The 24,432-nt window shown below is 41.4% G+C and overlaps 2 protein-coding genes across 3 annotated transcripts in view; both read right to left on the bottom strand.

Moving 5' to 3' along the window:
- PNISR (PNN interacting serine and arginine rich protein) overlaps positions 1 to 2,834 on the bottom strand; it is a 30,078-nt gene extending 27,244 nt beyond the window's left edge. For both annotated transcript variants that reach the window (XM_086482450.1, XM_086482451.1), the window contains exon 1: positions 2,764 to 2,834. The gene's annotated coding sequence lies outside the window, so the exon portion shown is untranslated. The remainder of the gene's footprint in view (positions 1 to 2,763) is intronic.
- Positions 2,835 to 8,752: 5,918 nt separating this feature from the next.
- The window catches only part of USP45 (ubiquitin specific peptidase 45), a 56,435-nt gene continuing 40,755 nt past the window's right edge, over positions 8,753 to 24,432 (bottom strand). The window contains exons 10-18 of the mRNA XM_086482449.1: positions 22,825 to 22,906; positions 21,734 to 21,825; positions 19,631 to 19,687; positions 18,115 to 18,258; positions 14,361 to 15,030; positions 12,572 to 12,669; positions 12,153 to 12,239; positions 11,126 to 11,279; positions 8,753 to 9,916 (exon numbers count right to left, since the gene is read on the bottom strand). Coding sequence (XP_086338575.1) covers positions 9,783 to 9,916; positions 11,126 to 11,279; positions 12,153 to 12,239; positions 12,572 to 12,669; positions 14,361 to 15,030; positions 18,115 to 18,258; positions 19,631 to 19,687; positions 21,734 to 21,825; positions 22,825 to 22,906 — 1,518 coding nt within the window. The 3' untranslated portion in view covers positions 8,753 to 9,782. The remainder of the gene's footprint in view (positions 9,917 to 11,125; positions 11,280 to 12,152; positions 12,240 to 12,571; positions 12,670 to 14,360; positions 15,031 to 18,114; positions 18,259 to 19,630; positions 19,688 to 21,733; positions 21,826 to 22,824; positions 22,907 to 24,432) is intronic.

The raw sequence follows: 24,432 nt of genomic DNA, 5'->3' as shown, positions 1-24,432 counted from the left end.
TTATTTTTTGTATTTCAAAGACCGGAGGACAAACACATGCTTTGATTATCATAAAGCACCAAAACCACTGCTAAAACATGTACTGTCACAGGAACATCACAGTAACTTAAGTAGCTTGAGTGAAAACTCTATTTGGTTCGGGGGGGGGGGGGGGGGGGGGCTGATCTGATTACTTTTTGCACTTATCATTCCAGTAGAAGACCTAATGCTAGATTTTCAATTAGCCATGTAACACAGCATTATTTTTTTTCTGAAGTGAACTGTCCATCTGCAACTTCCATCTCGATGAACACGCTCTGCACAAAAAAAATGAACAGTACCAATAACTAAACAGACAAACAACTACTGCTCGCAAGTCACAAGCAGGTATCACCCTCTAAGATAAACACAATTATCACTTAAGGAAGAGAGATCATCTAGTGATCAAAGTAAGAATGTTTCATAAAACCTACCCACAGCATCACTTGTTGCCAAAGGCAGACTTACGACCATGAAAAGAAGGGAGACTGGACGCTCCTGTCTCCGCAACATGTTTGCATAACCCTGCACCTAACTGAACACCAAACATGGTTAGGACTGGACTCCACTCTAACACTTCAGGTTATATGGCGAGTTGTCCACTAAAATATGTGGAACTGTGCTACATCTGTGGACCCCCCAGCCCTACAATACCTCTGAGCCTAGAAGTGGAGAAACCACTCTTTCGGAAGCAGGAGTTTGCATGCCACATGTGACAAAGCCAATACAGGAAGTCCTATAATGGCATAATAGCAGATGACACGAGGTTTGCTGCTGCCCCAGACGAATTAAAAATCAGTAGCTTGTCTTCTGATCTGTCACTGAATTGTCAGTAACGCTAGCGACTTGTTCCTGGGCAAACCTGAGGCTCCCAATTCCCCCTGTATTCTACAGTCAGGGGGAGCCACAGCACCCGCCACCTCCATGAGAGGCACCATCTCTTGGCGTGGCCTAACTTTAGAATTCAAAAGGGGCTTCTTACTCCTACACCTGATACAGCTGTTCAGCTGGACTGGACTGTTATTTGGAACCCTGCCTTTGTAAAATGATGTTTGAATATTGTTTGCTGGTAGACATGCCTTACGCTTTGAAGACTACCATTCCTCACCATTAAAAGGTGGCTGACCCTTTGCCCTTTAGAGCATCCCTTGCTCCAGGTATCCCACACCTTTCCATAAAGATTGTTTGCATATAAACATTTACAGGTATGACTGGAAGAGAAGACATGAGCAACCACCAAGGTGGCTGAATACTCTGTACAGTAATCTGTTTCAGAAACTTGTTAAGTTTCAGCTGAGGCAGCACATCATGGAATCATTGAATGATTTGGGTTTGAAGGGACCTTAAAGATCATCCAGTTCCAAGCCCCCTGCCATGGGAAGGGACACCTTCCACTAGACCAGGTTGCTCAAAGCTCCATCCAGCCTGGCGTTGAACACTGCCAGGGAGGGGGGCAGCCACAGCTTCTCTGGGCAACCCGTCCCAGTGCCTCACCACCCTTATAATAAAAAAATTTCTTCCTTATGTCCAGTCTAAAGCTATGCTCTTTCAGTTTAGAAGCGTTGCCCCTTGTCCCATCACTATGGGCCCCAATAACAAGTCTTTCTCCACCTTTCCTGTAGGCCCCCTTCAGGTACTGGAAGGTAGCCATAAGGTCTCCCTGGAGCCTTCTCTCCAGGCTGAACAACCCCAACTCTCCCAGCCTGCCCCCACAGGGGAGGTGCTCCAGCCCCCTGATCATTGTCATGGCCTCGCCCTTAACTGGAAAGCCTAGCACATCCCACTCAAGTTTAGTTCAACACTGAACTTTGTGGGATCGTATAAAAAAGTACTGAGAACCTGTGCGGGTAAGTGCCTAACGCAGAAAGGCTTGCAAACCTGTGGTCTGTTTAAGGCTCCATGTAGAAACACCCTACACTTGTCAAGCCGCTGAACCAGGCTCAGGTACCTCGCGGACATTGCTGCGTGTGATGATACCGTTAAATTTTAGTTCTCTGGAGCCCTCCAGTGGAACGAACTCACAAGAATAGACACGAAACCCGTGAAACAGCCCCAATATTCCACAGAGGCGTTTCATCTGCAGGAGCCAGCCTGTTGACACAGCCAACTACCCCATCCTGGCTCACGTGCTGCTCCCTAACTGGGTTACTGCTACCGGCGTTGACGGTCCCCCCTGCGCACCCGGTGGCGTCGCTTTGCCAGCAACGAGCCGCCTTCCTTCGGGGCCCGCTGCCCGCTCCCCCGGCCGGCCTGCTAACGTGCGCTCCTCACGGGCCTCTCCCGCAGGGCCCGCAGCGGCTTAACCCCCGCCACGGGCGGCGCCGGGCCCCCCGCGCGGCCCTGGGGCATGCGCACTGGCAGGTAACGGGACCCGCCGGCGGCGGCCACCGGGGACCCCCCAGCGGGGCGGCGGCGCATGCGCGCTGGGCGAGACGGGGTCTCGAGGGCTCCCCGGCGCCGGCCGCCCCTCGTCCCCCTGCGCCCCCGCCGCGCATGCGCAGCGGGCCACCCGGGCGGCGGGGGAGGGAGGGAGAGCGAGGAGCTCGAGTCGTCCCTTCTCGTCCGGGCCGGCGGTTCCCGCTGGCAGCGGCGAGGAGCTGCCGCCGCGGCGCCCTCCATCGCCTCCCGGCTCGGCTCGGCTGGGGGAGGAGGAGGAGGAGGAGGAGCGCAGGGGAAGATTGGGTCAGCTCGACACCCGCCGGCCCCCCGGGAGCGCTGGCGAGCGCAGCCTGCCCCGCTACTTACACTCTCCCCCGCCTCCCGCCGCAGGCGTTGCCGCTACTACCGCTCCGCGGCCGCTTTCTCCCCTCTTTCGCTCCTCGTCTTCACGAACAAGACAATATGGCGCCCACTGGCGCTCACCCGGAAGTAAAATGCGTCACGGTGTTGACCCTTGCTTGGGACACGAGAACGCCTCTCGCCACCATCTTTGCTAAGGGCCTGGCGGCGGGCGGGCCGTGCCGCCCTTCCCCCCCCTCCTTCGGCGGGAAGCGGGCAACGCCACGCCGCCGCCATCTTTACTGTGGGCAGCCACCCAGGTTCCTGCCTCTCGCCACTCTCCATGGCAGCCGCGGCGGGGGAGGAAGGCGGGGCCGCGCTCCTGCCAGCCTCCCCCTGCGCGGGGAGAGAGACCCGGCCCGGCCCGGCGCGGCCCAGCAGCCGTGTGCGGCCGGTGAGGCCCCGCCGGTAGGGAGGGAGGGCGGGACGTCCCCTCCCCCGGCCCACATCACCTTGTCAGCGCAGGGCGCCCCCCGAGGCCGGGCTGCGGGACGCCGCGGGGTTGGGGCGCAGCTGGGAGCGGTGGGAAGCAACCGGGGTTCACCGTCCCGCCTGCCCGCGTTCGTGTGAGGAGACCGACGGGAGCCTTATCAGCTCCTCGGCCTCCGCGGTAAGTGCTAGTCCGAGAGTACGTTCCGTAGTTCCAGCGCGGAGGGTGGAGTCTGCGTGAAGAAGCGTGTGAAGTTACTTCGTGAAGTGGATGTAACTCTGTGCAATGATACTGCATTGAAACATGCAAGTAACTTACGTGTTGCATAGCTGCGGGGGGCCGGCATTCTAAACCAGGCAGGTCAGCGCGTGCCTATCTAGAGCATTCGTGGAGCAGGACAATTCTTTAAGTAGTTTATTCAGAATATCCAAATTAACTTTTAAGTTATCGTCACATTTACCTTGAAATTGGCATTGTATTTCAGTGTACGAAGATAAACCAGAATCATCCTTGGTAAATAGCTCTTCTTGTATCGACATTGGGGTTGATCCTGTAGGCAAGGACTTAGTGGCTGGACTGCTTTTTGTGGAACAGAGATTTTCATTAGCTAGCACATTACTTACCTCTGTGATCACTGCCTTTCCTTCCTTTAGCGTCATCCGATATAAATGCCTTAAACACCCAAAATCTCTTTGATCATTGGATAAAGTAACATTAATATGCACGTGGAGTAATAGAATAAATTAACTTTTATAAATCTATAGAAAATTGAAAGCTTCCAGAAACTTGTGCTTTATTTCATGCAATGGTTTCATTGTAAGATTTGTTGGTGCCACTTATGCTGCGTGTTACCATTAACTGAAATGTTCTAGACTTCCCCTTTTTGTGTCACAAGGAATGGCTGGACTGAGAATGCTTTCCAGGGACAGAGTGTTCTGGAAGTTTGAAGTCTGTCCAGGTCGAGTGTCGCACAGCTGGAACCCTGGAGTGGTACTTCTGGATGGGCAAGCTTCGAGCTGCTACTGATTGGGCGTATGAGGGGGACTCCCTCTTGGTCCTGGTCTTATCACAGAATTACAGAACTCAGTTCTTGTAAAGGGAACAAACTGTCTCTTAGTCAATGACTGTGGCACAGATGGTAAAGCAGGGGGAAACGAGTGGTGTAGCTCAAGTGTTCAAGGATATGGACTAGCTCTTCCAAGTGCGGTGAAGTTGTGACACAAGATGAAAGGAAAAAGTATTGGTTTATTTATACATTTGTCAAATAACGTATAACAGAGGAATAGACAAAATGAGTGGAAGACAAATGGCAGCTTTATTCTGAGGAACTTGTTAAAGCACCTAGGATAGATTGCAAAACCGATCAGACTTTTTTTTTAAATACAGTTTGTGTTTTAAGGCCCTGTGTACTTAGTAATATTTGGAATTAGAAGTCTACAAATGAAGTGTACAATGTATCAGTACTGCAGTAAAATTCTAAAAGTATTATTTGTTATTTAAATACCTGCAGAGTAGAGTTAGACTATTAGTTCAAACACGTGAAAAAAGTAAATTAATGAAAAGAAGATGAAACTTTTAACGTGCCAAAGCAATGAGGTAAGTGTGAAGAAGTCATAAACCTACTCAAAATAAATGCTTTTCTGTTTTCTTTTAAAAGCAGTACTGCACCTTTATATTTTGTACTAGAAAAATATTGGAAGGTGCAACAGATGTAAGAAACATTCTTGACGATTAAAAATAGTCTTTCTACTAATATCAGTGAAGACAGAAGTATTTGTAACTTTATGTAAACGGAATATTTACCAAGTAGTCTTAAAGTAGTTACAATGCATTGCAGTTGTTTTATTATAACAAATAAATTCACTTAAGACTTTTCATTCATATAATGTTGTGCAAGGGACTGTTTTGACTTGCACTAGCAGACTTCTGTGCAAAAATATATTGTATAGTCTCAGTTTACAAAAAAAATTTTGAAACATTTTGAATAATCACTTTCTCACTGTTGCTGCAGTTTATTTATACACCGATGGAAGAGGTACAAACAGCTAAATCAGCTGGCAAAATGACATCCTAAGACACAGTAAATAGATACAGAAGCAAAAAGAATCCATTCTAAATTAATTAGACTGAAATGGTTCTACTGTGGCATCTCTGTCACGTAGGTATATAAATCTTTGTACAAATGCATAAATGTGTACAAGGCACAGCAAAAAAGTCCAGCAAATGAAAACTGAGGAATACAACATTTTTGTTTAATCAGGATGGCTGTGAAGCTGCTTTGTGAAGTATGCTATCCTATCACTTTTTAAATTAAAATTTGATTTGCTAATTTTTGCTAACCTGAGTTGTATTCAAGTGCTGTCTTTGTTCTAATTTTAATACATCTTAAAGTTTCTGCTCAAGAAATTACTCCTTTCCAAATCTTAATTTGTTATTAGTACGTGTTCAAATTTTTATAATGGGTTGAGAGCGTAGATGCATTAATTTCACGTCCCTTTATGATTCAGATTGTGTTAGCATAAAAAAAAGAAGCAAATGGTGAAGTTAAGACATTTCAGCCTTTTAATGAATTTATAAACCACTCTCACCTGCTACCACTTGAAATCCATAAGCAAGAGCACTTCAAGGATACACAGAGGGGGTGCAGATGGGAACAGGGGAGGACGGTTTGGCAGACTGCATGGATTTCATTTTCTAAACACAGAGGACTACAGTGCGTACATTTCAGGCAGAGAAGTTTAGGGTTTGTTTGTTTTTCCTTCACCACTAAATATTTGTAGCCCTCTTTTAGGAGAACAGACTTATGCAAGCACGATGTCTGTATGTGTGTTGGTGTAGATAGGTTAGCATAACAAATATTCTCCCCATCCCTGTTTTCCGTATTTGGCATAAATGATATGTAAATCCAAAGATAGCAAAGTTCCTTCTGAGGAGAAAGACACTATAATCTGGACTAACACCTTAGCCAATACAGGTGTCTTTGTTGATGCCTCTGCTGTGGGGGGACCTGTAGGGGGTTCCAGTTGTCCATGTGCAAACCAAGTCCTTCTCATAAATTAGGTTTACTTGCTGAAGAGTGAGGAACTATTTGCTTTTTGCTTTCTTTCTCATCGTTTGACAGGCGCTGTCTTGTGGCTGGTCAGCAGAGGGCTCCTCAGGAGTCACAGCTTTTCTCAGATACCTGTGCTGCAGGCTGTAGGCAGAGCCAGTGTGGTGGCAGGGAGAGGCAAGACTATAGCTACAGTAGCTCTTCCAGTAACCAGTTTTCCTCGTTCATGGAACGCAACTGATGGGACTGGAAAATATTATGTTATGGTTAAGGATCAATGATTGACGCAGAGGGTTATGGAGACCCCGAAAACATGAAGAACAGATGAGGCAGATGAAGAAAACAGTGGTTCCCTTGTGAGAAGAGAAGGGTGGGACGAGGAGAAAGCCATTTCTAAGCTGTTCCACATGAAGAAGCAGGCTACTGTGCTTTTGGCGGTGGGGGGTGTGGTTTGGTCTGGTAACAGAAGACATTTTAAGGAGAGTCTTAAACTTCAGAGCCCTTTGGTTAAATTCTGAAAACACATAGCTTTTCAATAGCACACACGCATCTGGCAGCTGCAGGGAACCTGTGAGTTCCTAGACTGTGTGAATAGCCTCACGTTTAACATTTTAGCAAATACAGGATGTACACCCATTTTCCTGGAATGCTCTGACCTTCCCTTGCAGTTCCTGCTAAGTCTTCAGTAGGCACGTTGATGTACAATCACTTGCTTTGGAGCCAAATTTTGCCACAAAAAATGCCCCCATGTCTTCACACACTAGGTGTGACCTGCATCTAAAATTGTGTATGAATGACATCGGACGTTAGTCATCATTTCTTCATCCTAAAGCCATAACTTCACCTGTTGCCCTCATTTTTTGAGAATATTTCCTGCTGTAATGTTTTCATACCCGTTCCTGACTGAACTTACTGGAGTTGCTGCTAACACGGCTTTTTGTTTCAGCTCAGGAAGCCTCACCCAGGAGCAACAGTGACGGCTATCTCGGATGAAGGCGTTGGCTTTTTTTCATGCCATTTTCTCTCCATGTTCTCTAAAATACCTTAATAGCAAGGAAATGTTCCCTGGCTGTTAATGAGGAAATAATCCTGCCAGCATCTTTCACGGCATCCTAGTCAGGATGTCCACTTGGGGAGAATCCAGCGGTCCATACAGTGCGTGAACTCCAGTTAAAGAGAAGCCAAGACCACCTCAAGAGTTTCCTGAAAACAACATTAAAAGCAACAGGTGAAGAACAGTGTTCTGTTTCTCTCCTAGTTTTGTACTCTAGGGACATAGTTCTAGGCTAAAAAGTAGGAGATTGATACAGATACTGAAGTTCAGTAGTTTTACAGAAGTCGGCAAAACTAGGAACTTCAGGCCTCATCCAGTCAGCCTTTCTGCTGTAAGGTGGGCGAGGTACGCTCCACCTGCGGTTTCCTAGCAAGGCTGTGTCACAGAAGTGAAACTTAGTTGGTATTTGCTGCAGCTCTTGCCCGGAACTAATTCTGAGTTTAGATCAGCTACGTCCAAAGAGGGGGAAGGTGTGTGTAGGTGGATGAAGAGTATGGGAAGATAAGGAGGTAAAAGGGAATTAACGTATTTTTTAACCAACTCTAGCCTAAATGTGATTTTTTTTTTTTTTTCTTTCTTTCTTAGTGTAGACTCAGGTTAAGATGTGTTTAGTTGGCATACAGATGGCTAAAGCTGATTGCTTGGTTTCTTCGAGTTTTACGACTTTTGGGTTGAACGAGACAATTTTAATCTGTGATGGGAAAAAATTACTGCGTTGGCCAAAATGCATAGCCTAATTTTGACCTGAACAGAAGAGTTTTCCTTTGGAAAATAAACTCCTGTGCGACCAGGGCCTCACTCTGTTATGACAATTGGTTGTATGGCCTAACAGTCCGTACTGTCTGCATGAGGATGTACAAGTAACACGGTTACGAAATACACCTTGGCAGTGTGAGCAACTGCACCTACGGCAGCTTTTTCTGTTTTCTTATGCAAAAGAGCGAATGCAGGTGGGATGGAGGTCTGAAACAGAGCTAGAGAATAGGGAAGTCGTGCAAGTAGGTATGACAACACGTGGTAGAGACGGCAATAGGGACAGTATGTTTTTTTTTCACCAAAACCCACTTCCATAAATGAAAATAGTAAGCAGAAAACATAGTCTTTTCTCTACCAAAGAGCAAGTTGGACAGGATGGAACTGTTACTGTAACTGGTATTTAAGTAACTAACTGCTTATTAAATAAATGAATTGCCACACTGCTTAAAGTAGTTATCAGATTTTGACCTTAAAATGTATCTGCTACTCTCCAGGATGGAAAGGAAAAACTACCAGAAGTAGTAACAACTCAGTTACTGAGGGCAGTCAAACAGGATACAGAACTGAGTTCTGCCAGGAGGACACCTGCTGTCCTCCACTGGTGACAAAGGGAAGGCCAGACATTTATCAGAGGGCACAAGTCATCACTTCACGTCCAACTCACACACATGGTGCAAAAATAACTTACAGTTTATTACTCCTGTGAGAAAAATATTCAGGAACAGATAAACAAATTCATATTTAGAACCAAAAGTAACAGAATTACCCAGTTACGCTTAAACCCCATACATATTCATACACAAGCTTATAGGCTGTACATTGTCATCATTACGAAGTTGAAAATTTACTAGATACAGAAGTGTTTGCAATTCTCTTTCCTAGTAGGTAAAATGACAATATATATTGATGGATTTATGGTGTGCACATATATACACACACACGCGTGTGTGTATATATATATCTCAGAGGATATAAACATGCACACCAAGTATGTATTTATATTAAAACAGGAGCACATTGCTATACCAGTGCCAGCTGGAGACAGCTGAAGGGTACTAGGTATCTGAGGATTCACTGTCACTTTGGAGAAGCCAGGTTTTCCCAATCTATTCGCAGCTCTATCAGGAAAGTGCACAGCAGCGTCACCCGGAGACAGCTGTTGTGACTCCATTCTGGAAGCGCTGTGCTTTCCAAGTACTACAGGTGGAAGCAACACGATTTGACAGGTTCTTGTTTGCAGAAATCTTAACAGCTGACATCCAACCCAGTGATGGGGAGGATCTGGACTAGATCACAAAAGCTTGAAATACTTTACATTGTCACTGTACACCAGCAAATCCAGGCACTTAACGCTATCGTATTTTTATTCTCAACTGTTCTAGAACTATGAGTGAAAGCTTATCTTTATTATAAAGATCAGAAACAAACTTTCCACAGACCTCAGTAGGATAGGACATCATCTTACATTCTAACGGTACTGTACTTTAATGAATCCAGGAATTTTAAATGTTTGGCAAAGTGCGTACTTTAAGAGAACCTTTCAGATATTTATAATAGCTTGACTGAACTTCAGAGTCAACATATGATAAATCCTCTACAAGATAAAGGCACAATATTTACAGGTACTCTTACTGCTGCAGCTTTAAATAAGATAAACTAAATAACCACGACCGTCTCTTAAATTAAACTATTGAGAATTATAGTAATAATCTTTCATAAAAAAGTAGATATGCTTGTGCATTTAGTACTCTTGATTCTGGAACCATCTGAACATGGGCATCACTAACATACACCCACTGTCCTCCCGATGCTCCCACGGCTTCTTTTAAACCTGAAATGCAAAAGCAAAAGAAGTTGTTTCTTGTCTTTCACGTCATCATCGAACAAATACAGTGGATATTTCAAAAAGCAAGAGAAGCTTCTGACCCACAAGAATAACTCATGACTTAGACGCAGGCCAGTATTTGTAGTTTGAAATTCACATGTCAAGGAGTACTGTAAGAGAAACTGGCGGAAGACAAAGCTTACAAGTGTACCCTGCTTTCGCTTTTTTTCCTGTTTTTTGAAAAACCCTACGACATTTCAAGTACAGCTTGCTGAGTCTAACAGTAAGTTATAGTAGCGCACAACCAGTCCTGACATAGAAAAAAGTCGTATTTCAAAAGCTGACTAGTGTGAAATTAAGAATACAAAAAGATCTAATCTGTTCTAATAATCACTGCAAGGGAATCATACGACTGAGGGAGACTTCTGTTTCAAAAATTAAAATATTAAAAGTTGTCCTTCTGGGAAATGAGCTTCAAATGCCAAGTGATACTACACAGGACAGACAGGAAGGTGCTTGGTTCTCACTCCTCCCGTGAAGGGAAACAATAAATATATTTACCTTACTCTGACAGCTGAACGTTCTTGCCTCCACAAGTCATTCACTAACAGATTCTATCCTAGAATCTCACTTCATTCTGCATACCCAAATCACATTAATAAGAACTAGTGTGCTGTTCTCAAAATATCAACAGAAATCCTACAGCAAACCTCATATCCTCCATGAAAAAGTTTCTTGCTTTTCACATTAAACCAGAGTATTCCAGATTTTTAAGCATAAAAAATTTCCAGTCCTAAGATACGTAAAATGCTCAAATATATGGAAAATTTAATTCAAATTGACATGGATTTGGCTCTTGTACTACAACGTTTTAAAATACCAAATATGCCAAATAATTACATTTTACCAGGCACCACTGTTCATCTGAACATATTATTTTGACTAGGAAAGAGAGGAGAGTTTTCCACCAATTCTCAGTTTAATAACTGAACCAAAATTCCCCACATAGAACTGAGTGGGGTTAATGCAGAAGTAGGTCATATACTGGGTATAACAGGAAAAAAAGGAATTGATTTATGTGGTCCTAAAAATAACAGAATATTCTGACCAAAACAATTACTTGCTATAAATCCCCTTAAGGATTCCTTAAGGAGCTGTAGCCAGTGGTTGCTTCTGGTTTTACTCACAGAGAAAGGAGGCTCTCTTTGTACGTACCCAGGACATTTTTAGTGGTAGAAATATGCTCCAGTAATTTCTTGGAGGGTGTCCTGACTTTCACATACGCCGCATAATGACCACCTCTCATTGACCCACTGTGCTCCACTATTCCATAAAGACTATACAGCACTCTTGCACCATCTGTAACATTCTGCATCCCCAGAAACACAGAAAACAAAGATAAATTATTTCACCGTGAATTTTACGGATATTTTAACTAGCTATCAACAGTATTACTTTAAAAGAAGCAAACAGACACCTACAAAATTAAATATATCTATTAAAACTACTCAATAGTCTATTAACTTATTTTAGTTACCATGGAAGCAGCAAAACTTGTCCTTAATGCTGTTAGATACACTAATGCCATCAAGGCACCACAGCTTAACTAATTGTCCTGGTTTGGCCGGGGCAGACTCACAGCCCAGCCACGCCAGGCAGGCCACCAGCAGTTTTGAGTCGGCCAGGGCAGCTGCCCTGAGTTAGCTACAGGTCATGGTCATTGTAAAGGGGAGAGGTTTGCTGAGGAAGGGGAGCTCCTGTTTGTGTTCCTGCTGGGGTTCCTCCCGCTCTTCCTCTGGCTTCTCCCTGCTCCTGAGGACTGCTCTCCTGTTGACTGTGACTGCTGCATGTTCATTGGGCTGAGTATAACTCTGGATATCTCTGGTATTGGTGTTATCTCATTAAAATCTCTTCTCATTTACACCCATGGATCTGCTCTCCTTTTTCCTGATTCCCCTTCCTGGCTCGTGAGGGGCTGTCAGGTGACAGAGCAACGGTTACAGTTTAGCCCCAGGTACAGGCTGAATGTAGACAATAATAGTTGTTAACACCTGTGACGTTCTTGATATGAAGGGCTTTTCAATTAGTTATCATTCTGATCTCTGGATACTATTTGAAAACATTCCTCTATAATTTCTCTAGGAAAGGAAGGAATAATAAACATCATCATCAATCCAGTTTAACTTGTGCTGAGGACAACGACTGTTGAAGTACAATAAAAATACAGGTTTGAAAGGGGTACCTTGCAAGATGCAGCACAAAATGGTGCCAAGTCTAAAATCAGTGGGAAATCCACATGCCTATTTACTTTCCGTAGACTCAAACCAGCCTTCAAAAGAAAAGAACAAAAAAGACAGTAAATATTTTTACTAGGAAGCTTTTCAAAGCTAAGGTGCATTACTATGCTATTAAAATAAACCACAACCAAGAATAAGACTGTAACTGATTTAAACATTCTCTGTTATGTTTTCAATACGGTGCCTGCTACACGTAGGCGTGATCGACACATAAGTGGTTTCCCTGGATACATCTGAATGGCCAAATGCACTCTGAAGGTATTAGACAGTCAAAAACCAGTTTCAAATACTGGTTCCACCAGTTGTCCATATAAAGAGCAAATATATATAAAGAGGAATGTACAAAAGGGTTTTGTCCTTTTACCTGGTGGAATCTTTTCAGATGGAGAATAAGAATGGCAGGAACCGAAGAAATCAGCAGCTGTTTCCGAGCATTTGTGTAGACACCTTCCATTTTCTTTTCTGTGTTCGTGAATATCAAAACAATTTGAAAAGTGAAGGCAGTCACATAGAATTTAACTATTTTTTAAACATCTGACAGGATAGATCTACGTTGCGACGACTTTGTACATGTTATATAAAATGCAAGAGAAATTTTGTGGAGTAACAGAAAAATATTTTCTCTTTTTTTTCTAGTTTTTAATAAACATAATCTGCTGAACATGAGCATTATTTTAGCCAGTCCTGTGTAAACTGGATCAAAAGTTGGAAGCACGTACACTATCCAGGTCAGCTTGCACACTGAGCTACCTACACTGTCTGTTACTATGGCACCCAACTGTCCTGTTAAAACTGTTTCACCTTAAATAAACAGAGGATCACTGGAACCAGAAATGCAAGGCACAGGTCTCTATTTATGTTAATGTCCTAACCACAGAGATAAGAGATTAATTTTCCATTCTTCAGTTCTTTCTGCATGACTACGTACTTTGTGCTTATTTAAGAGAAAGGTCTGAGAAGGGCTGTCTACTTCAGGATGCCTCATAACCTGCTGGCTTAAGCACACAGGATTGGGATATATGGACTCCAGTCCCCCTGTGGTCCAGAGGGAACTGAACCCGGGGCTCTCACCAAAAGTAGCTCAGTAAGAGGGAACATACCATCAGCATTTTTTTCACTGAAAAAATTAATTACTTTACTGGCTTTACATGTGTCCAAAGGGAAATAGTTCATGTGAGGTAGAATGGAGCATTTCATGTAATAGGAGTGACTTCATAAATCTTTTGTTTTAGAAGAGAAAAAAAATTAGTAATGACTAGTTGTGAACGGGTTTTCCTTTTCCATTTTTCCCTGTGCCCATGGAACCAAAATATAGCACTTACTCTCAGTCCAATAATGACTGATTATAAAATACTATTTTTAGATTAAGTTTTCTGAATTTTCTCATGCTTGACTTGTATCTCTCCATATATTTATAAATGCACAGCAATCAGGCAATTTTTTGTTACTGTAAGACCTCCCTTTATATTTTATTTACAAATAATCAGAAGAGCTTAAATTTTTTATCCTTCTGAATTACTATACATCAATTACTATACATCCTGCTCCTGAGGACTGCTCTGCTGTTGATTGTGACTGCTGCATATTCATGTTGCTGAGTATAACTCTGTACACCTTTGTTGGTATTGGTGGTGTTTCATTAAATCTGTTTTCACTTCAACCCCTGGGTCTCCTCCTCTCCTTTTCCCAATTCCCCTCCCTGGCTGGTGAAGGGTTGTTGGGTAATAAAGCAACTGTTATAGTTTACCCCTGGATACAGGCTAAATGTAGACAATATGTAAGTTGCGAGAGCTGAATATTACAGCATTTATTTCAAAGCTTCTAGGATTGTAAAGAACAGAAACAGCAGCAAAGATCAATATCAAACGATGCACCTGTTCAGTTTACGGTCATCTTTAAATTACTTGGATAAAATAAATAGAAGATGCAAAATAAATTCTAAGTAACATCTGCGATTATGTTCCAATATAAAATTTAGTCTTGCTGCCTTCGCAGGATGAAGTTTTGAGCTGTTACAAGCAAGTTCTGCCTGGGGAGACAGTTCCTATGTAGCCACGAGGGGGAGGCCCATGCTGGAGCAATGAAACGCCAGCGAGCGCACAGGTTTTGAGAGGCCATTCTGTAAAGTGTCCAGACAGATACAAGCACTTTACCTGTAGAGTTGGTTTTCTTCTGATACTTCTGTTTTCTTTCTGTGCAGCTCTCGCATAAAAGCTTGTTGTTCCCCATTAGGAGCTCTACAGAGGTGAACTGGTAAAGGCAGGACTGAACAGAACATTCCTTTGAGCTAGTTATGTAGCTTTGGGAAAGCGTCTGGAAAGCATTTTGCGGGTTTTGGCATAGCGGGGATTTGTCTACTGAGAACACCGAATTATTTGATAAAGCTAATGCTGGATCTCCACGGCTTGATTTTTTGTCTTCATTCACGGTATCACAGAAGCTGAGTTTGGATATGGCACTGGAAATCACCTCTTCATTATTATCACTCGGCTTGTTGTGCGGCATTTTAACATTTATGTGGCTGACGTGCAAACCAGACACGTTGCTGGATGGGCTGAAAGCTGTTTGCTTAGAAGCACTTTCGCTTTCTGAGGCTTCACTGTCTGCATCAAAGCTGCTTTCGGAGCGGCTGGCTTCCTTCTCGCTGCCGTCCGTCTGACTTCCATTTACAGCCGAGTCAGCAGTCGTGTCTTTAGAGTACAGGATGCCAGAGCTACCTTCCAGCTCAAGCTTTTTGTTTTTTTCCTGTATGATAACAGGACTTCTTTCTTCTTCATTCGAGGAAGCTTTTCTGGCAAGCCGTCTCTCCTGGTTCAATTGATTCTGTAAATTATGGCGTTATTATTTCAGTATTATAGGGGAGAAACAGAAAACGGGTATGTGATCTAAAACAGCTTTTTGAAACATGACAAATTCAAAGCACATTATTTTGTATTCCCCCACCTCTCACATGTTTAAGCTAGTTGATTTCCTTAAGATCTTTCTAAACCAATTTAGGATTAGAAACCTACACCCCAGTCAGCTAAGAGCATTATACTTACTGTGAGATCAATACTTCCCACAACTAATTACATTCACATTGTGACAGCTGTGGATAAGTGTGGTATTCACTTAATCTAACTTAAGCTTCTAAAAGGTTCTCAGGTTTAAGCTAGTCCCCTAGCCTCCCATCAGAGGCCTTAGCTGAGGAGCAGCTCCAGAAGAAAATTCAACGAACCTTGTACGCACTTGTCTTAGAATTAAACAAAGCATCGCTTGTAGTATGTTTGCTAATTTGTGTATTATCTGATTTTTTCTTTTGTCAAGCTTGCAAGAAGAAAAAAACCTTTGCTGCCACAGAAAACAACTACTATAGATTTAAAAAAACCCCCAAAGCTACCATAATTTTAGGCAATTTATACATGTTCATGATTCTCTTCTTTCCTTCTTTTGTTTGGCTGCTTTTCAAAAGAAATGAGCAACTTTCCTTCCCCTTTGGTTTTTTCCTTTATCTGAGTTGAATCAAAACTCCAGTGATGCCAGTGGGAATCCTTCCATTCACCTCAACAGTTTGAGTTTTCTCCTATAACAGTGTCTGCACCTTCTTCTTTCCATCCTTCCCTTTGTTTCTACCCTATGTCCTTTTTCTGCTTCTGTCTCACTCTTTTCTCCTGTCAGTCTTTACATGGTTATTCTGTTACATTTGTTCTTCACATGTATTTAGTGTGTTAGGACCTGACTCAGGGGAGTTTTTATGGCCCAACAAGGCACAGACCCTTTCAGTAGGACTTGCTCAGATACCAGGTACAAGAATCTAGAATTGCCATGACCTCATAACCTGCAGCCCAGGCACATTCCTAAAATAAGGCTCTAAAATAACTCCCTCTGAGCATCAGGAACCTGCACCTCCATCTTCCACTTCCTGGCGTGAATAAAGTACTTTTATACGAAGTGGCACACAGCATGAGTTGAACTCATATCGGTGCTTTCACAGAACAAAACTACAGAAACTAACTTTGATGGGTTGCTTCCGTAACAGGGAACCTAGGTGAGGGAAACACCCTTCTGCACACCTAATCGTGTGCCTAAGCTGCAGTGAGGGTGTAACTTTAGACATGACTTTGGGTTCAGTATTTCCTGTCTTTGGGTAGCTTCTCATTTGGTAGAGAGGGTTTCTGGACTGGTTTTTTTTTTTGATCCCACTCCAGCTCACGGGTACCAAAATGTGAGGCACTACAGGTAACTGCCTAACTTGCAGGCACTGAACGTCGTTCAGTCTATCCCTTAAATATACACAGTAGAGTCAATTAATGAAGAATCCTCAAGTGCATACTCAGTTTTTAAACTTCAAGCAAGAACTTAAGTCCAAATGAAGTCCATGTGAAAGACAAAAAATATTCCTGAATGTTTTCCTGAACTGGGTTTAAACTTTCACTAAATGTACAGTAGTTTGGTACAGTAAGTTTAAATTTACACCAAATAATTCAAGTCCTGAAACTTACAAACAAGTAAACAGTTTAGCAAAAAAACCCAAAATCTCAATAAAAATCATTAGAATCCCCAAACACTATTTTCCATTAGGACCATTTCTTGTCTTACTTAAGCTTGTTTGCCTTACAAAAATTTGCCTGACATTACTGCTAGTGTTCAGGGCTATTACGCAAAGAGCAGTCAAAAAATTCTTACAATCATGAGGCTCCCCATTTCAGGAGAAAAGCCTAACAAGGACTGTTCAGGTACTCTGTTACCTACAAAACCACCCACGGGACTCCCCCCATTTTCACAAGCAAACTTACGAACTGATGAACTGAAGTCACAGAACAAATGCTGACTGCATTCACAACTCTTTGCTTTTGGATTAGAAGTTTTACTGCAGATCAGATATATTACACTGAAAATAATTTTCTAAAAAGACTAAAATCATGATAAATACATTGTCTGAAAAGTCGGAGGAGGAACAGAGAATCACAAAGCCTCAACAGTCAGGCAGGCATACTTCATAGGTCACTTTATTCATTCTTATTGAAAGCAGAGTTGTTGCTTCCTTTCTATTAGACCATCTAGTCTAGGTTATTGAATCCATACTGTATCTTATTTTCTAAATTTTGAAAACATTTCAGTAATTGTGGTTGCATGTGTCAGTATTAACACCGTTATTCACACTATTTTGGATTTTTCCATGCCTCGTCTAGTATAGATTCCAACTGGCCACATAATCCTATATGGACGATAAGGCTTGTTAAAAAAAACCAACGTTAATAATGACAGTAAGAGCCTTTGTCACGTTTCATTAACAATAACGTCTGTGCACTTTTTTTTTTTAAACCTGTAAACACTCATACATACAAATCATCAATTCTGTTAGCCTGGCATATCTGCAGAACCGTTTTGCTGCCATCACAAAGAACTGTGTTAGGAGGCTGCACTGCAGCCAGGCTGAACCGAGCTCCCCAGCCCTCGGGCTGCTGAAGGCTGAGTGGATCACGGACACCAAGCTCTCAGTCTCCAAGAGCCTCTGCTGGCTGTACTATTTCTGTTGTACCCACTGCCAGCTAATCCCTCGGATGGCACTAACGCAGACTTCCCTGCTCTCTTAGCCAGCGTTACAGCTCTTGTGACTGCAACCAGAAACAAACTAGCAGGACACCAAAAGACAAGCAGTCAACAAAACCAAAAGCAACACGAATTGAAACTAACTTGCAGGTTATTTCTTCACAAACAAAACCCTGGAACTGAAAACTAAATGGTTCCCAATGACTGTCATTTCTCACACTTCTAATAATGACCTAAATATTTTAAAACAAGTTTATGTCAGCTGTATGTATACAAAACCCCCACTGATAGGTGTCAAAATTCCCACCCCTGTAGCCCTAGAAACTTCAGAATAAACTCAAGAATATTGTTAGTGTGAGTATTTTAGGTTCTTACCTTATCTTTTGTTAAAGCATGTTTCTTGACAATTTTGGGTTGATTATTCAATGTAGTGATAGAAGAACAGTTATACTGACCAAGATCTGCCTCTTGTACGCTTTTACCTTTACCTGTTCTTCCCAAAGGCACAGGTTTTGCAACCTAAGAAATTAGAGAGGAAATTAGGAATGGAAATATGCCAATTTTGTATTCCTTTGCAACCTACAGAAAAGATGAACGTAGGTGTCTTTTTTCCCTTTACTTCAGCACATAGTAACCTACATAAATCCAATAAACGGGCCCCTGAATTGTGGTTTAAGGCTACTTTCTAATTTTATTTATCATAAACACACTGTCAACATCTTTGAAGGATCAACTGAGAGCCACAAGAAATAGGAACGATACAAAATTCCTGTACAGAATACATACCAAATAACCTATTCTGGCATTGTATAAGCACATGTGTGGCTGTATGAGATGTGAATTTATCAAAGGGGACATAGCTCCCCTTAAGTCAGTCTCTGGTGCAGCCTGCCACCTTATGATGTGATGAAGCAACTGCTGCACATCCCCATCACGTTAACGGCAGCAGCACATCTAGACTATAAAGGAAAGAGATGACCACAAAGTAATGCATGTCCTCAAGGAAGAGCAGCGATTGCTAAAAGCCACCAGTTTTCTCTCTCAAACAGAAGCCATGAAGTTCCCATGTTAAACATGTGAGCCAGGACGCACAAGGGCCCAGATACTCAAAATGCTCTTAAAGCCTTAAGTCCCACAGAGATCTGTGCTTTATGCAGCCACAAAGATGAAGAATTTATTTTGAGCAAAACTGGTGTTTGGACAGCAGTACGTTTTATACAGGATCAAATATTACATTAAATACTTTCCCTTAAATAGACATGAATATATGCAGGATGGGGGAAGAGCCACTCCCAACCCACCTCCATACTCTCAAATGAAAACCCCAAGTCCTGCAAAACCAGAGTATATGCCTTCAAAGGAACACAGCTCCTCTGCAGCTAATGGAGGCATTCTGTGAAATGCAAAACCACAGAACAAATATATTCAAAGTCTACCCATTTTCACACTGTCTCATCCCGTAGGTACACTTCAGCCCAAGGGACTCGGGTTCTCCTAGATGCAAACCAACAGGCTACAATCTAACTTTCTGGACCTTAAAAAAAAAGTTTATAATAATTTTATTCATATAAGTATATACTAGAAATACTACTAAGTTAAGCTAATCTCAGACCTACATATACTGTAAATTACAACTGTCATTTGTTCCAAGTTTGGACTAATTAAAAAATATATGCACTTATGACATTAGTCATGTCTATAGATATGTAAATGTCTATAGATATATAAATGAAATCCTAATGAACAGACATATGACAGTACATGTATTTATGGACAAGCATATATTTTTACGCTTGAAATCAAAACTGTGTGTATATCCATAAATGTCTTCATAAAGATATGTAAAAACAATCCAGTGGAAGCAATAGTTATTACATGTTCTATTTCTTACCCTCTCCTCTATTATAGGAAGTGAAAGATCAATGAAAGGTTCTTTTACTGTTGAAATCTTGAAGAAAAAGAGAAAATGCATATTAAATGCAAAGAACAATATACGGGCTTAACACATAGCTCCCTTTATTAAAATAAATTATCAGAAACTATACAAAATGCTAATTAGTTACAAGATGCATCAAACTACAATGAAGAACTTCCCACAAACTTTTTTTAATTTTTATTTTAAGTTAGCTCTGATTTTCTTTCTATCACTGCACAAAATTTCAGCATACGGACACAAAGGGCAAGGCCATTCATCTGGGCACAAACTGGACCTAGCAGCAGTGTGGTGCTCAGTTTCTCTGAGCTCCAGACAGATTTTCAGGTCATACGAGCCTTCTAGATGGTACAATTCTGCAGAAGGCTAACTTTTAGAGTTTCCTGATCCTGGACACTTCTGTGCAGGCGTTTGATCTCGTACACTTAAGCAGCAAGGACTGGTTAATGACAGTTAGAAGACAGGTTCTAACTGACGCTCTCAGAAAAGATCATCAGGCTTACTGGTTACAGCCAAAAGCTTTAATAGAAATTTTCGCACCATAACACATACTAGTAATTGTTAAAATAAATCCAATTACTGGGGAAAAGAGGATTGAAGAAAAAACAACCTTCTTTTCTGTACTGAAGTTTTGTTTTGCCATCTATAAGCCACATAAAATCTAAGCTGAAACAGGAAATATCTGACAAATCCTAGCTAAAGACACTCACTCTCAGCACTTTCCATCTGCCATTATGGCTAGAGCATCCTGTCCAAGCCTGTTCCTTAAGCTCTCTCCCTTGCCGTTCTCAAATTCCTTCCAAAACTGACTTATCCTACCTCTGGAAAGACTGTGAAAAAGGCCTTAAAAAAAAAAAAAATCACCTTGTACATGTCAGTTACTGAACGCAGTCATGCCCTCAATTACTGTCATTGTTGTCCCTTTCTTGTATTGCTGATCCTGTCTTCCACCTGAAATATTTGATACAGCCTGTAGGCTTCTTTTTGCCTGCTGTGCAAGGGACTCAGCATGGTTTAGGTTCCAGTAAAGCAGTAAATGAGATCAAAACTATTGTAACTACGATGACTGCCTGCCTGATGAGCGGTGTTCAACCAGGGGTTCCTCTAAAGAGTGAGTTTGGATGAACAAACATTAGTCAAAAATATCACTGCCAATGCAGGCGAAGCAAAGTGAATGCTAAACTCTTCCTCAAAGGGCTACAGCTCGCAAATTCCCAGGTCCTGTGCAGGCAGAATATAAAAATCCAGCAAAAGTAAATGAGACATGCAAAATACATACAACCTCTATTTTGTACATAGTCAAAGTTCTTCATTGATACTAGTAGCACATTGAAGTGTAATCTACACATCATACACAGGGAAGTTTACCTGGCACTGCAGGACTGTGCTTAATTATTCACACTGATTGATTTACTTAATCTCTATAATATGAAATATAATGTTTTAAACCAAACACAAACGTAACATTCAGTCAGAAAAGTCATGCAAATAAGATTTTTCTCTTCCAAAGTTAAAGAAAATTATAAGGATCATGGAAAGCATTTATGATGAAATGTCAGTAATATTAATTATGAAAGGAATATGCTGTTCATTAGAGTTATTACGTTAATTATTAAAAATACTTCAAGGAAAAAAAAGTAATTTTAGCATTTCCCCACTCATACTAATTCAAAGTAAGTAATTCCCAATTTTCATGTATATCCCAGAAGAGCAGGCAGGAGGATTTATGTTTTAAGATAGGTAGGTGTTTTAAAAATATCAAATAAAACAGGGGCGTAACATGGATGATTATAAAATTTGGAACCTCCAGCCTTAAGTTGTAAAATCAAGCCCAGTACTTGAAACCTTTTTGAATTCAAAGGACCCCTCTTCTTAGGTTTGGGAGGATAATGCTTTAAAGAAGGAATAAATAATTTTAAATGAGAAACTTTTAATAAAGTCTTGTTTTTACAAACAAACAAACAAGTATAAAATTGGCAATACAATTTTATACTTTCAAGACAATGTAATCAAACCAGTATGTGATCTATTCCACATCAAACCAAATTCCAGAATACCTACATTTTCACATTCCTCACACATGACAGTGCTAGTCAATTCACCAACAAAGATCCTATCTATGAAGTTCATCTTCACACCCTCTCTTCCATATGCTGAAAAAACATTGCCTTTTTTAAATGTGAAAAATAACAGATCCAATGCCACACTATAAGTACAACAAAATTCTTTCTAAGATACATTATGAAAGCACAGTTTTTAAACATATTCAAAACGTTTTGAACACAATACAAGAACTAATACATCATATACTGTATTATCTCAACATTTAAAAATATTTTAGTGATGCAGTTCCCTTTTATCCTTCCCTTCCCCATCTACTATAACAGAACAATAATATTGTATCTCTCCAGAAGAAGACTTTTAAATAAAATCGCAGTTTTCTTTTGAATACATAGAGATATATATATATGTCTATGTATGCCTTGATATAGACACTAGGATAGCAGACAGGTTGTCACCCTTTCTAAATGTTTTTTGAAACTATAAAACTCTAAAAAATGAGACAAAAGCCTGTTCTAATGCACCTCAACGCCTTAACTGTTGCAGATTTAGGAAGCGTGGCTTTCAAAACAGCTTAATCATTAAGACTTTAATTAAAACAAAATCCCCCAAATTAGAATTTTTGCATAAACACACACACACATACAAAACAATTAAAAACCTCTCATTTTGAAAAAACATGCCTTCCTTTGAAGCAGCTTCCTATTTTGGCTTTGTAGCCAGTGTTTGCAGCATCAGTCAACTGACAGAAATCAGTTTTATTTATGCAAAGTGGCCTTTCTGAACGATACAATAATTGTGGCTACTTTAGAAAACAAAATTAAAATTTGTCTATCATTAAAAGAAGCATTATCAATACAGTGGAAGCGTTTAGCCTGGATACAAACATGCATGGCAGCACATACTAAGCTCCCTCTACCACACTAAGCTCTCTATACTTTAGATACACACTAGGTGGCACTAGAATAATACATAAGAAGAGTCTTAAAACTACAGCACTTGGGGACTGCTGCTGGCAATAGTCAGTGTTAAAGAAAATGGTATTTAAAAACTTGAGCATTTTTAGAAGTTTTCAATAAAGAGTTGCATACCTTTGACTTTTCTTCTAGTTTCTTCATCTGCTGTCTTAGTAGTTGGATTATTAAATGCTTTTAATATACCAGTTTGTATACGCTGTAATTAAAAAAAAAAAAACAAAAAAACCATTTGGCAAGTATTTTAAGTGTAAACATTCTAAAGACTATTATGTATGACGAGATTTTTGTCTACTCTTATTTCCGTAAAATAAACATAATTTAATATTTTAAAACTCCTGTTGTTATACACTAACAGAGTCAAAAATACATGGGCTTAACTTTAGTAGGTAACCATCCAAAAATTTCCTCCTCTTAAAAAGGGAGCCGTTGCAGAGTACTCCAAAGGCTATCAAGAAACGATGAGATTTTCAGTGAACAAATACTATCCAGTTCTTCCACTGACTAGGACACACAATACTTGAAGGCAGCGAAGTATCTTTTAATAGCCAGACTTTAATGACCGTGTTTGGGCGGTATTTTTACCACTTCTGTTTATTTTCTAACACTGCACATTTCAGAGTTATGTTAGAAAACCTTAGGGAAGTACAAATCTTTTCATGAATCCATATAAACGTCATCAACATTTGCTCAAAAAATCCTAAAAACTACATTTTTGAAAGACGAATCAGAAAGAAGCAAATTCATATGGGTGAGCTGTAGCTGCACCTCAAGACAGGGGGTGCTTCCCCCCAGTCTCTCAGTTGCCCTGGGATAAGGAGAGGCTGTACCCCCGTGAGGCGTACCCTGGCAGCAGAATTGCACAGGCTGGTACACACGGCGGCTCAGCCCAACCTCCGACACACTGCTGAGGGGGGAGCAGGAGGGCGAAGCAGGTCCCCTGACAAGGAACACATGCAGCGTGCATGACCCGTGCTTCCCTTTCTCCTGGCAAATGCACTGGCTCTCTCATCTACGAAGTAACATGTACGAGTCTCCCGCGTCGGGTGTGCAAATGACATTTATAATTAAATGTGTCACTGAAGTCACACTTGGAGCAAAGTACCATTCTAGAGGCAAATGGCGATACCAAACCTTCTGCAAGTAACTCAAAACCCTGTGTCCTAAAGGGGAAAAGAATAATAAATAGCTCCCGTTTGCAGGCAGCAAAGTATGCTTTTAAGCCGTGGAAGTGTTAGGATGACAGCATCGGAGGTTTGGTTTCCAGTTCAGGCACCCATCAGACCAAGTCACACTCCTACCTTATGAGTATGTGACCTGGCTTGTGAATTAACTCCCGCTGCCCCGAGCTCAGCTTTGTTCATCTTAAAGCCAACAATATACTAAAAGGACTAATCAATAGGTAATTCATGAAGTTGAGCACCATAAATGGGTTTAGGGCCATAAGCAACCCTTTTGTTGGGATTAGCGCGTTGAACCATTTATTTAGGTCAAAGAAAGACATAGTCTTTGAATGGGCAGGGTGCTGCGGACAATGGCAGCAGACATTAATCAATTAGCAGCAGGGTTCAGCCACTTCAGGCCCCGGTGTGAAACCATCTCCAGCCCACATTGCTGGAAACGGCAGACGCTATGTCATCTTTATTGTAGTATCGACAAGCTTTTATCTCAAAAATCCACTTGTGTACATACACACTAACTTTTTTTTAACAGGGATAGGAAAAA

The sequence above is a fragment of the Leptosomus discolor genome, chromosome 2 (genome assembly GCF_034619465.1).
Source record: "Leptosomus discolor isolate bLepDis1 chromosome 2, bLepDis1.hap2, whole genome shotgun sequence".
Taxonomy (NCBI): Eukaryota; Metazoa; Chordata; class Aves; order Leptosomiformes; family Leptosomidae; genus Leptosomus; species Leptosomus discolor.
This window is presented reverse-complemented; position numbering and strand designations above follow the sequence as displayed.